Source organism: Temnothorax curvispinosus, unplaced genomic scaffold, assembly GCF_003070985.1.
Source record: "Temnothorax curvispinosus isolate PA1 unplaced genomic scaffold, ASM307098v1 QBEX01010917.1, whole genome shotgun sequence".
NCBI classification, from domain to species: Eukaryota; Metazoa; Arthropoda; class Insecta; order Hymenoptera; family Formicidae; genus Temnothorax; species Temnothorax curvispinosus.
The window spans coordinates 15870-29443 of record NW_020220697.1 but is presented as its reverse complement, the minus strand read 5'-3'; the positions used below and the strand labels follow the sequence as shown (position 1 = coordinate 29443).

The following is a 13574-nucleotide window of genomic DNA, read 5'->3' as shown; positions in this document are numbered from 1 at the left end:
GTTTTAAGCATAGAGATATATAAGAATAGAGTGCGCGAGCGAGCTGAAAAAGCGATATAGGAATAGAAAGAGAAAGCTGCGCAGAATAAAAAGAGAAAGCTGCGCATGGGCCCCTTCTGTCTTTGTTTCGCATGCACGCGTAGACAAAGACAGAAAGGGCCTATATGCAGCGTTCTTTTTCTATTCCTATATCGCAGCCTCTTACGTGCTAGCATATGACTCGCGCACTCTATTCTTATATCTCTATGGTTTTAAGCCCTAAACTCTAAAAAATTGACCAATCACAGTCAATTATTCTCTTCAAATTTAATTGTGATTGAACAAATTCTTGGCACTAAAGCGGGGAGCACACACTTCTGCACAACGCATAATGCGTAAGCATAAGAAATTTGATTGGTCTATTTTATTATGCACATGTGTATGGACCAATCAATTTTCTTATGCTTACGCATTAAGGGCCGGTCTCACAGTCTCCGATTAACGTGATTCTCCGATTAAACTCACTCTGCATTTCTTTCTAACTATCCCCCTAGAAAGAGACGAAGAGTGAGTTTAATCGGAGAATCTAGGGAGAATCACGTTAATCGGAGACTGTGAGACCGGCCCTAAGGTGCCAATTCATGGGACGCTGAAAAACAGCGTTGAGCGACGTCACGTGACATCACTATGATGCCAGCGTCAAGAAAGAGAAGTTGGATTTTTCCAACTTCAAGCGTCAAAGCCAAAGCAGCGCGAAGACGCCGAAATTTTGACGCTGTTTTCCTTTTCATGAATTTCAATTGACGCCGGCGTCAATTGTGGTCATGCGACCTTCTTGCCGCTGAAAATGAGCGTCGAGCGTCAGCATGAAAAGGCACCTTTATGCGTTGTGCAGAAGTGTGTGCTTCCCGCCATAGCTTTAATAAATGGTCTAGTTTATATCGCGCACTTGATAGTCTTGATACGCGTATTAAATCATAAATAACTAGTAACGTGTAGCTTGACGTATTGGCTGATCAGCTCAAATATACTTATTTGATACGCGTATCAAGAGATCGCTGTAAACTATAGGCCAATACCTATCGGCCTATAAATATCAGCCATTATAATTGGATGACGTCTTGGATCTTGGTATGTATTCGTATGCATACGTATATATACGTATATACACGTGTGCACGTGTACATACATACATACATGAATAAATGGCATCGCGCTGATCGCGCGACGCGCATGCCCGGGAAGCCTGGGTCGATGGTCGATGTTGCGCGAACGGGACGTATCTCGCGTCTTCTCCTAGTTGGCCGTTTCCGTCCCGTCCGGAGCTGACTCCGCCATAGCTCCAGTTCGCCGGTTCCTGTGGATTGAGTTCGTGGATTCGCTGCCGTGCCGAATCGTTGAGGCACGTTGCTTGCGCCGCGAGTTCCGTTTGGACGCGCGCGACGACAACCATACCGGATCGTACGAAGCCCAAGACCTGAAGACCCTCGACATCCAGACTATTCCAGACTGTTCCAGACCGTTGGCGCGTGACACCCTCCTCAGTGTTCTAGCAACTTCCCAGCCCTTCGCATCGTATCTCCTCCTGCCGACCAACAACGGCCGTGGAATGTATACGAACGGGTACTCGCAAAATCACAAGTACGTCCTTTGACGTCCTTTCGCACGTCGCATTCTAGATTAGCGCGTAGCATTCGATCGGCTTCAATGCAGATCGTTGGCTCTTGCTCACAGTCTTGCTGCTCGCACAGCCGCCATTTTAGTCACAAGCTTACTGTTACTCGCTCCATTTTCTATAAAGGTATCCGACGGATTTAAGACTTCTGTGCCCGACGGATTTTACCTAACAGATATTGACCTTAAATTTATTAAAATACATGATTATCGTAAAAAAGAAAATAACATGATATGGCAAGAATGTGAAAAGTGACCGAGCCAGAGACTTTTTTTTTATCAGACCATTATTTTCATCGCTAATAAAGAACGTATAAATATTATATCTTGATTTTACAGATGGAGCAATGAAAAAAATCGATATGCATTTTATCGTTTGCTCAGATAATAGATAATTCGCAAAATGTCCAATAAATATGGCCCACGTGTTCTCGAGATTTTAAGATCCATATTTAAGATTGTTTCAACGTCGATTTCGATCGTATTATAATGATCGTACGTTATAATAATATTGGTAACTTTCCAGCGAGCGATACAAGTCGACACGGAGTAACAAAGACAAAGCAACACCTGTGTCGACTTGTGTCGCTCGCTGAAGCTCCCATTATATTATCAATATATCACTTTGTTAGCTGGAATCTTAAGATTAGATGATCTTCGAAGACTTGGGACGATCTTGAATATGAGATCGGATAGTGACGGCTACTTTATCGTTAGATTGCATATCCCATTGATATCTTGGTCTTTGTCTTTTATTATCTTTAATGTAATTTGGAGTAATATTTTTTCCTGAATATTATTTGTCCTCCGCGTATTATATTGAAAATAAATTGATACTCGTGTCCAAGACTTTGGTGTTTCAAGCGCTAACTAGGATCCTACGCAGTGTAGGACCCTACCTTGCGAGGGTCTATCCAGATAACTTGCATAGGTGCATAAGCATATGCATAAGGAAATGGATTGATCTATTTCCTCATACACATGTATATAGACAATGAATTTTTTATGCTTATGTTTATGCGCTATGCAAGGTTTGTGGGGATAGACTCTAAATAGGAAAGATGAATTTTAATTATTAGTGTTATATATAGCACAGTTAGTAAGAAACGTGATTTGAGATATATATTTGAGGATTCGATCTCATTTCAGTACAAATTTCTTTTTTTCGTTCGCAATCTATTGTAATATTAATGTTAGTTGAACATTTAGGTGGATATGTTTGATTATAAATATACATATATTTATATATTTTTTTTATGAAATTATATTTTAATTGCGCAAATAATTAAAATATTTTTAAATGAAGAAATTTTTTTTGTGGTTTCTCTTTTTATAAATTATCTGAAAATTTCTGACAAAGGAAATATGTCGGTACATGATGTAAATTGTAAATCGTAAGAGATACACGGTCTGTGTCTCGCTACGCGTACACTTAGCGCGAGACACTACTTATCAAGGGCGTCCACAGGATTTTTTTCAGAGGGGGGATATGATTAAAAATATGTTACTTTCTAGATTTAGAATACTTATAATTTAAAATTTATACACCTTTTAGTATAGTAAGCTTTCTCACCGCGACAAGATGAGAAAGGTTTCTGCGTTTTTTAATTTATTTTAATTTTTTATTACTTTTAAGTACAAGACTACGGACAATAGAATATCTACCTAAGTCGTGGAGACGCGTTTAGTTTCAACAACTTCCCTGGAACACTTTTTTTATTCACACAATTTATTGCAATCTCATTTGTAGAAAGCAAAAGCAGGCGTTGATTAAATAAAGTAAAACTGAGATCTTATTTGATTTTTTAATAGCAGGTGAAATGAATTAAATTTAAACAAGGCAGGCATTAAAAAACTAAAATTTTATTAAAATAAAAAAAAATGTATTTTCCTAGGCAAGGTTAGCACAACTTTGTTCTTTCTTTATTTAAAGGGAAAATAAATGCTTCATTTTTTGCTGATTCCAGGGAGGGAGGGCAAGTGCCCCGTCTTGCCCCCCGCTATGGACGCCTATGCTACTTATATTGTGTTTCTCTTGACAAACGTGTAAAACAAATACGTTCTGTATAGCACACTTTACAAATACATATTCCTTGCACGCGCATTTCGCGTACATGTCCCAGATGGAAAATAAATTAATCCCTTGTGTTATTTCCCTTGTTTGTTATTTCCCTATTTTATTTTCAGAAATAAACCCATTTATAAATTATGAGTTGTCCTGTATACATGTTCGATAATTGGTGTAACGCTTCTCGTGAGCAAGTAGAACGGATTAAACTGGATAGAAAAGCCCTGTGATTTGTGATTGTCGCAATAATTAATAAGAAATTAATTAGTAAAGATCTACGAATGAGCGCGTGCATTCGCAGTTGCTACAGGTGTGCAGCGAGGCATTGGGAGGAAGGGCATGTAACGTTAGGCTATCTTTTCTCGCAGCGTTTTACCTAGCGTTTCACTTAACATATAGAGCCACTTTTTCCAACGTCTGTTAACTCTAATCGATCGTGTTAACAGACGTTGGAAAAAGTGGCTCTTAAACTAATGCCAGACTACGCGCACGTCGTAATGATTTACGTTGTTTGATTTCACAAGAGAACGCGCTTCACTGACGACGTGGCGTGAATGGTAAACAACGAATGCAAGCTCGACAAATATGTCCATTCATCCTATTCGTGAACCTCGCATGAACGACAAATCTCGAACTGTTTCGAGACACGACGCGCGTATGGTCTGGCTTTAGATTTGTCGCTGAATCCCTTCCTTACGGATGAGAGACAAAGGGCCAATTTCACCAACCACGGTTAGCTTAACCGTCGGTTAAGCTAACCGTGGTTGGTGAAATTGGCCCGAGACTTGTACCTCCAGGAAAGAAAAATATTTTTCTTTTCTGGTGCCGCGCCCCTTTTTCTTATTAGGAACTCCCGAGAAAAAGAAGGTGTGACCATGTCTCTTCAGGTAGCTACGTCAGCAGGGGGTCTACTGTGTATCTTGAAACGAGGTGAAACGTACGAAAGGGAGGAAATTCACTAGAGTATCTACAATTTTATTTGTTGAAATCTAGTAAATTTGTTCACCTTTTTAATTTTTATCTCATTTTAAGATTGGTACTAAAAAAAGAACAGCATTGCGAATTATGTAATCTGCATAAAGGCTCTCAAGTTGAGGGTTGCTAATATGGCTAAATAACATCACTTACTATTGCGAATGCTCATAAAGAGGCAGTCAGACGTTTTAGAACAGGTCAAGATCCACTCAGGATTACAGAGTCAACCGTGATTGAATGAACAAATAAAAATATATTTCTATAAAAAATCATTGAACGTATGAGTCAGCCGAAAAAAATCCTTTTACGTGCTGCTTTTCAAATGAAGGTTTTACGTAGTTTCAGACCTAAAGGGACTCGAGATCATGCCAACCGCAATGGAGGAGTTGGTGGAACTTATTGGAACAGTCAGCAACAGACTCAAAAGGATTACGGTGTAAAGAAGCAAAATCATAAGAAAACTCCAGGCGATTTACTGAAGAAGCCTACGTGGGACGTGGGAAAATTGCCCGTAATAGCAAAGAATTTATACGTTCCCCACATCAATATCGTGAACAGATCACCTGACGAGATCAACAAATATCATGCGGGCAAGGAGATCACTGTAGCGGGCAATAATACGCCTTCTCCCATTCAAGCCTTCGAAGAGAGCAACTTTCCAGACTATGTGATGGAAGAGATCAGGAAGCAAGGCTTCGCCGAGCCCACTGCGATTCAAGCTCAGGGCTGGCCGATCGCACTCAGCGGACGAGATTTAGTTGGAATCGCTCAAACTGGTTCCGGGAAAACTTTAGCGGTAAGTACAGCATCTTATTTGAATTACGTAGTTGATAAAAATTGATAAAATACGTCGAGTAAAAACTATTTAGAAACTGATCGCTAATCTGAAAGGGAATCGGGAAAGACTGTGATGTACATACAAAGGCATCTAAATGTTTTAGATTTTTGAAAAATATTTACGTTTTCATAACAAATTATAGAAAATATATAGATATTATTGAAAGATTTGAAAAATTTAAATGCCTCTTTGTTCGCATTACTATTTTCTATATTTATTTTAGTATATCCTTCCGGCAACGGTGCACATCAACCATCAGCCTCGCCTCAGCCGTGGCGACGGACCAATTGTTCTGATTCTCGCTCCCACGCGCGAATTGGCTCAACAAATCCAAACGGTCGCACGTGATTTTGGCTCGTCCTCGTGCATCCGCAACACTTGCATCTTTGGAGGCTCGCCGAAGGGACCTCAAGCTCGCGATCTTGAACGCGGAGTGGAAATCTGTATCGCGACACCCGGTAGACTGATTGATTTCCTCGAGAAAGGTACCACAAATCTGCGTAGGTGCACATATCTGGTTTTGGACGAGGCTGATCGAATGCTGGATATGGGTTTCGAGCCACAGATACGCAAAATCATCGAGCAGATTCGACCTGATCGGCAGGTACTCATGTGGTCCGCCACTTGGCCCAAAGAAGTGCAGGCCCTCGCCGAAGACTTTCTCACTGATTATATCCAGATCAATATCGGGTCTCTAACTTTGGCAGCCAACCACAACATTCGGCAAATTATTGAGATCTGTCAGGAACACGAGAAGGAAACGAAATTGTCGCAATTGCTGCGCGAAATTGCATCCGAACGTTGCAACAAGATGATCATTTTCGTGGAGACAAAGAAGAAAGTGGATGATATCACGAAGGCAATTAAACGCGAAGGCTGGTCCGCGATCTCGATTCACGGTGACAAATCGCAGCCGGAGCGCGATTATGTTCTATCAGAATTTCGCAATGGGAAGACTATGATCTTGGTCGCGACAGATGTGGCTGCGCGTGGCTTGGATGTCGAGGACGTCAAGTACGTCATCAATTTTGATTATCCCAACAGCTCCGAGGACTACATCCACAGGATCGGCAGAACCGGTCGCTGCCAGAGCGCAGGTACTGCGTATGCTTACTTCACACCGAACAACGCGAGACAGGCGAAAGAGCTGATCGCAGTGCTGGAGGAGGCCGGTCAAGCTATAAACCCACAATTGGCGGACATGGCAAATTCTATGAGGAACCAATACGGCAAGGGACGGCAACGGTGGAGCCACGTACGAGGAAATAAAGATACCACGTCTCATGGAAGTCCTAGAAACAACATCAGCCCGACGATAAGCAACTGGCAGCATATGTTGCAGACGAACCAACAGCATGGGCATCACAATCAGATGATTCAGGAGAAAAGCGTGGCACGTCATCCTCGCAACAATGGCTATCAAACCAATCGGCAGAACAATTACCAACCACAGCATTCCTATCAGCAACAGCACCAGCAACGACAATCCATTACTGGCTACCAACCGAACAACTACCAACAAGCGGCTAACAACACATGTCAACAACCCGTGCATCAGGCTACCAGCGCACCCAGGTACCAAGGCAGAACTGGATACCAGGGTAATCGTTTCCAAAGTCGGCAAAACGGCTTCAGCGGCAATCAGAACGGGCCCAATGTCTACTCGATGCCGCCGCCCTTCATGATGCCGTCCGGTGGACACGCGGACTCCGGGATCCAGAATCTCGTCAACAACAAGTTCTTCCAGACCAACCGACCGCCGCCCAACGCTGGTGCCTGTGCCTACCAATCGATGGGCTACGGCCAGTTTCAAGCAGTGCCGCCGTACGGTTACCCGTATCCGCCCACACCGGTGCAGCAGTGACGCCTCCCACGATGTAAGACCATCGGGGTACGGGCTAAATGAAAAGTAAGTATGTCCCGCCTATCGGGCTTTATTTGGATCGCTCTTGCATTGGTTAGTGGATCCAATTTATTGTATTATGATAGACTGCCGATAACGGTTAACTGACTCATAAAGATTGCAAAGTTTTACTTTATAATTTTTCTATTAGTTACTCGCACACTTCAATTACGTGCAATCTCAAGATTTTGCTTTGGGAATTTTAACGCCTTCTAAAAAGAAATTAACTTTGCTCAAAAAGAACGTGCAGGGTTTTTTTGCGACCATTTTTCGAAAAAGATCTGATTATAGAAATATGCTTTTTTTATGAAAGTAGTCTTGATTTTCAATTTTTCGTCAACACCAACACTTTAACGTATCGGCAGTCTATCTATACTATTCTTAACGTAATACTTGTTCTCATTTTCTTTTTCATTTATTTTTTTCTGGAATTGTGCCCGATCGACATACAAAATAGTATTTATTTCGAGATGTTAATCACGACGGAGTTATTATCCAACAAGTCATGTTTTCGATAGAAAAATTAGATTTGTTGTTTAAAGCAAATTATTTAATACTTAACAATTTGAGTTCGATTAACGCAATATTAGGACGCATAATAACTCGTGTAACTGCCAAAAATTAAAGGCCAAAGGCCAAAACACTCAGAAAACTCAAGAGTATCTCGGTCACACTTTGTCATTTATAAATTTAAATTATTAATTATTAAAAGTACAAATATGCAAAAAAAATGAAAACTATTAAATTTGAAAAGTTATTAACTTATAAATATATATTATATTAAATTTTTTATTTATAAATTATAGATATTAAATTATTTTATTAAATTATCTTATTAAATTATTATTATATTAAAAGTAAAGGAATATTTTTTTAGTGCGGGATGTATAAATATTAATGTATGTTTTTTGGTCGCACTCTCTTTATACATCTTGTTGTCTCTTCACTCGTTTTTTTTTTTTTTGCTTAGTTGAGAAGTCTGACGAGTTAAATGGACTCAAATTGTTAAATCAGCAGAAATAACGGAAGCGGTAATTAATCGAGGCACATTCCAGTTTTCAAATTCTTGATGTAGCATTTAGCACCGTTAGCAATGAGCATTCATGATATAATATCGATCCTAGATGTTAATCATCGTGTTGATGGTTCACGAATCCCTCTACTGATATAATTGAGAATAAATAATAATCCTCTTATGCGAGTATTATTGTAGCTATATTATATAAATGCTTTTTTCCGAAATGCACGAAACATATAGAAGGGGGTGGATTAAGACTATATATCAAATGTACTAATTTATAATTTATTTATATATATAATTCGCGTGATTACACATACGCAGAAGAAAAACCCAGGGGATAAAACGCGCGATATGCTCTATAGGAAGGAAATTTGTAAGGCCTTTTGCATAAAAATTAAGCCGTTTTTTATGTGCCCCGGCATAACGAACAAATTGTCGTGCCCTTTGTTTCGGGAACGGGAAATTAAAAAAAAAGAGAGAAAAAGCAAAGAAACAAGAGGGAGAGAGAGAGCGAGAGAGCAAGACAAACTAGAACAGCAGGAACATCTATTTGACTATAAAGCAGCTTCGCTGACGGGAACTAAACCTATCTTAGGCACTCTGTTTCTCTGTCTTTTCTCTCTCTCCCTCTCTTTCTTTTTCACTCTCTCCCCGATACAACTAATTGTAGCGTTAAAAATAAGTATCTCGTGCTCCGATAATCTTATAAAAATTCAAACGAGCTTTGAGGTCTCTGGATTCTTGAAATTCTGAAGTCAGCGGATAATCTGAGACTTGTACTTACAGGACCTCTGAGTCTATCCAGAACTTGGATACTTGGATGCTTTGAGTCTTAAATGTCATTATGTTACATTGAACTTTTTCAACACAATGTATTTAAACTCTAGCTCCTGAAAATTCTCAGAATGTCGGTTTCTCTGGAATCCCTCACTCTAGAAGATTCCTATGCCTAATTAAAGTTCTGATTCAAGGCTTGGATGTTCTAATTCTCATGTATTTTAGAGATCCGTACTTTTTCTTCGAGATTCTCGAATATATCCTTCGTTCTCGCACATTTAAGTTCGTGGATCCTAAATCTTTGGGCATCCTCTGTGAATATTAAATGTTTAACTTCTTGGACTCCCCGACTTTCTAGAAGTCTAGAATCCAGATATCCTTGGCGGGTTTTGAACGCTGGATCTTTGAAGACATGCAGATGGCTTTTAAGAGGACAACGTAAATTAAGCACGTAGTCATGATGGCTGTGTACCTTGATGCAAAGTTTGATACCTTATTTTTATATATATATCGAAAGTGATTTGTTGTTGAACCAACGAATGATTATATGATACATTGTTGTTTGATGTTTATGCAATTGGCCACTGAGTGGTCTTGTCTCTGCGCACCGTGCGCGCAGGCTGGCCGCCATCGATACTAATCTGATTTTTCAGTTGTACCTGCTATTTTAGTTAACAAGCAACCAAATTAGAGTATTAAATGCGCCGTCGTCACCTATCACTCCGGTGAACAATAATAATTATGCTACTTTTCGCTGATGCTTCAACTCTTCAACCAGTGACTGCTTCTGATTTCGTGGATTAGGCGAACTTGGTGAACTTTGAATCTTGAGCTTATTTTTATTCTTTCAACATTACTTTCTAGAACTCAGGATAGACATTCTCTCTTGGGACAGACATTCTAGGATATTCTTGATTTGAAAAAATCTTCAACGTGGAAAGAATAAAATCCTTGAGAACTCGAATTCATGAATTTTAAATGTTTGGCCCTTAGACAGGGCTGAATTTTCGAATTTAATTGACCTGAAAAACCTATATATATTTCGTGGAGTTAGAAGATACTGGTTGAAAGTTGAACCATCTTACGCATAATGAATTAAGGATATAACATATTGTTGTATTCTGAAGCAACCCTTTGTGGTGCCGGAGGACGTTTTTTGATCAACATGCCCGAATTAATTATTAAACTAACGATTGGCGCACGCTGTTGGGGCATGTGATACATTTTATTAGCAGCGTGTAGCAATTTTGCGAGCCTCCAGATTACTCTGCACATACCACCGTATATCATGTAATTATTGAGAAGGAAATAGAAAGAGACAGTGATTTTAAAAAACGGAAGAAAAAGAGAGGAAGATAATTCTCTGGTCTCAATCAGGAAAAATAGACGGCTCGTAAAAGATTTCTTTAATTTCTTAAAAAAGCTCATTGATTTCGTTTCTTACACAACATGTAGCTGATCATACCTTTTTATAATTATTCCGCTTAATTATCTTTGTCATGAAATTTGTGTTTCCTTAAGTTTTTCATTATTTTTTTGTCGAATATTTCTAATAATCTTAAAATATACGATTAGTTAAGGATTTAGCTCTTCTTTTTATTTAAACTTCCTGAACAGGCCAGAGAATCGATATCGGATAAATAAATGTAGAAACGCTCTCGCGCAGGAACGCTATTAATTAATGATTGTTAACTGTTGCCGCGTGGCGATTATTCACTCGCGACTCGCTTTTATAAAATAATTAACAACTCGTCACGCACACACAGTGCACGAAATGCTGGGACGCAAAGGTGTGTCCTGTTTGCAGAAAAGAAAATCCCATTCGACTCGTTTAGATCCACGTACGTCTAGGTACGTACTCGAACCTGAGCCGTGGATTGATTTGGGACATCGTTAATTGTCGTAGAATCTCCAGTGTTTTTTACGAAAGAAACATAAACGATAGTCAATAATGTTCAACGAAGTGGGATATTCGTGGTTCCTGGATCGGGATGCTCGTGTTCTCGGATCCTTGCATCTTTGAAGGTTCATATTCCTGATTGCTGATACCTCAGTTTTGTTTTTCATACATTTCGTGGGTGAATTTTAAGAACGAAATAAATACAGAATTGTTCAAGTCCTGGATTTTTTGCCGCTCTAAATCTTCCCAACTTTAGATTCTTCAATTCCTCGAATATTAGGAACTGAGAGAAGTATTGGTATTTTAATACCCTAAAGATATTCGCGAGTACGAAAAGTTTCGAAACTTTGGTAGCTATAGATAGGACTTTCGGAGCTCTATAGCACTCTCGAGTTTTGAAACACAAAAGTTTCACAAACTTCCACAGCTGTGAACAATCTTGGAATATAATGACTTCGGACAATCGAAACTTTGCGAGTCTGACATCTTTTTGGAATTATATAGGAAACGGAGATTTTAAGCTCTGGGCAACGCGCTTGAAAATTACTTTAGAATCTCTTGTCCTTCCGGATTCTTAAAATCTTACTTCAAGTTGCAGAACACGGGTACTTAGATAACCGTGGCAGATATTTAATATTTTAATTGCTTGTTTTTCTTGTCTTCTCCTCAAAGATGTGCACCTCAAAAGGACGTGTTACGTGGTTTTATCTCCGAAAGATTGGATTTTTCTTTGATTGCTGAATCTTCGAATTGGAGGATCCTTGGATTCTAGGGTTTTTGATCGACGAATATTAAGCTCGACGCGCCTACTTTGTCAATCTGACTGCGTACGTCGATGAATAGTGATATAATAATAGGAAACGTGTTGCGAGCATGAAAAAAATACTGAATACTCTCGCGCATTGCGTATGCCCGCTATCAAGTCGCGACGATTTCCGATCGAGGCGATCGAAAAAGAAAATAATATGGAGCAATTCGCTATAAAATTAACCGACTAATATTAGTTAATTAGCTAATTTTAAGTTTCCCCGATGAAAAAAAGACCATCATCAATATTAATAATGATTATCAATGCTATCTGCATTTTATTTTGTTCTAAAAAGTGGATTATTTTACAAACTATTGCATAATAATTATAAAATAATTATATAATATATGTATATATTATTTTATAATTATTTCATTGAATATTAAAAAAAAAATTTTCTTATTTCTTCTTTTCTTTTTTCTCTACTTCCCCTTAAATAAACAGCAATTTTTAAATGAAATAACAATGTAGATAGCGGGTGTACGCGTAGCTCTGTGATATGTAAGGCATAGCATATTTCTAGCTCTACCTATCGTGCATCATGATTAAAGTAAGGGATGTATCTCATCAGTTTTATATGCGGTATCCGTCATCAGATCTTAATGATGCTTTAAGCAGGGTCGTCGATATCTATTTAGCTAACAAGAAAGGAAAGGGAAATGACACCGAACGCAACTTTTCTCTCACTTTCCTAGAATAAACAATATAACGATGGGCTATAGTTGATATATCCAATTAGACTGTGTAAAAAGTTTTTCCCGATAAAAAGACAACAAGACGATAACGTTGTCGTAAGATTAATAATATTGTCATTTTCGTTTCATAACACGCATCATTTTGTTCGCAATATAAATACAAATCGACATCTACCAAGTGGTACATCGCTGTCCCGAAATTTTTTGGTTTTCTGAGCAAAGAAATGGTCAAATCGAGATTTTCTCCGAATCTTCAAAATCCAAAAATACTTTTTATCCAATCTAACAATTAATTACTAATTACTAATTAACTATTACTGAGTTATAGCGTGTTCTCATATATTTTTTATTAATCGCGATTATATCGCCGAGAAAAATCTTAAAGTAGGTTTATTAAATTCCATAATTAAAAATTTTAATTTATTTGGATTGTAAGAGTTAATTTATGTACTTTTTTGAGGTATAATAGTGAAATATCAAATAAAAAGTGGCTTTTATTATTAAAAGGATGGGGCCAAGAAGTTCTTCAAGACAGTTATTTCTTTGTCATATCTTCGCGTTCTGTAAACGTTTGGTGCTTGCGACTATAATGTTTATCCTACATTATCATAGCAAATATTACTTTTCGTATTTAATATTTAATATTTTATTATTCACACGATGATTTAAATGTAAGTTATATTCAAGTGATTAGATTATACATAGGTGGAATTTTAATTTAGTCTTGCAGGCGTATTAATGAAAATGTACGAGTTTATACATTTTTTTGATTGAAATTATACTCCGCGATCGTCATCAAGTAAAATAAAATGGTATATAATTTCAGAATTTAAATATTTTTCTGACACGGAATGCAACTTGCGTCAACGAGTAGAAACTCGTTGGATTTCTGCCATTCGCGTTTCCGTTTAATGCAAAACTGATTCTTTTGCGTTG

The 13574-nt window shown here is 38.3% G+C and overlaps 1 protein-coding gene across 1 annotated transcript; it reads left to right on the top strand.

The window, feature by feature from the left end:
* Nucleotides 1-1242: 1242 nt before the first annotated feature.
* LOC112460882 (ATP-dependent RNA helicase DBP2-like) lies at nucleotides 1243-8188 on the top strand. The gene is made up of 3 exons (XM_025025807.1): nucleotides 1243-1620; nucleotides 5036-5492; nucleotides 5758-8188. Exons 1-3 carry the CDS (start codon nucleotides 1589-1591, stop codon nucleotides 7396-7398), a joined length of 2130 nt encoding a protein of 709 aa, XP_024881575.1. The 5' UTR covers nucleotides 1243-1588; the 3' UTR covers nucleotides 7399-8188.
* Nucleotides 8189-13574: the final 5386 nt, after the last annotated feature.

Coding starts and splice junctions, on each gene's coding strand:
- LOC112460882 (XM_025025807.1), top strand. CDS start 1,589: ATGTATACGAACGGGTACTCGCAAAATCACAA. Junction 1,621..5,035: donor GGGTACTCGCAAAATCACAA/GTACGTCCTTTG, acceptor GGTTTTACGTAG/TTTCAGACCTAAAGGGACTC. Junction 5,493..5,757: donor GTTCCGGGAAAACTTTAGCG/GTAAGTACAGCA, acceptor TATTTATTTTAG/TATATCCTTCCGGCAACGGT.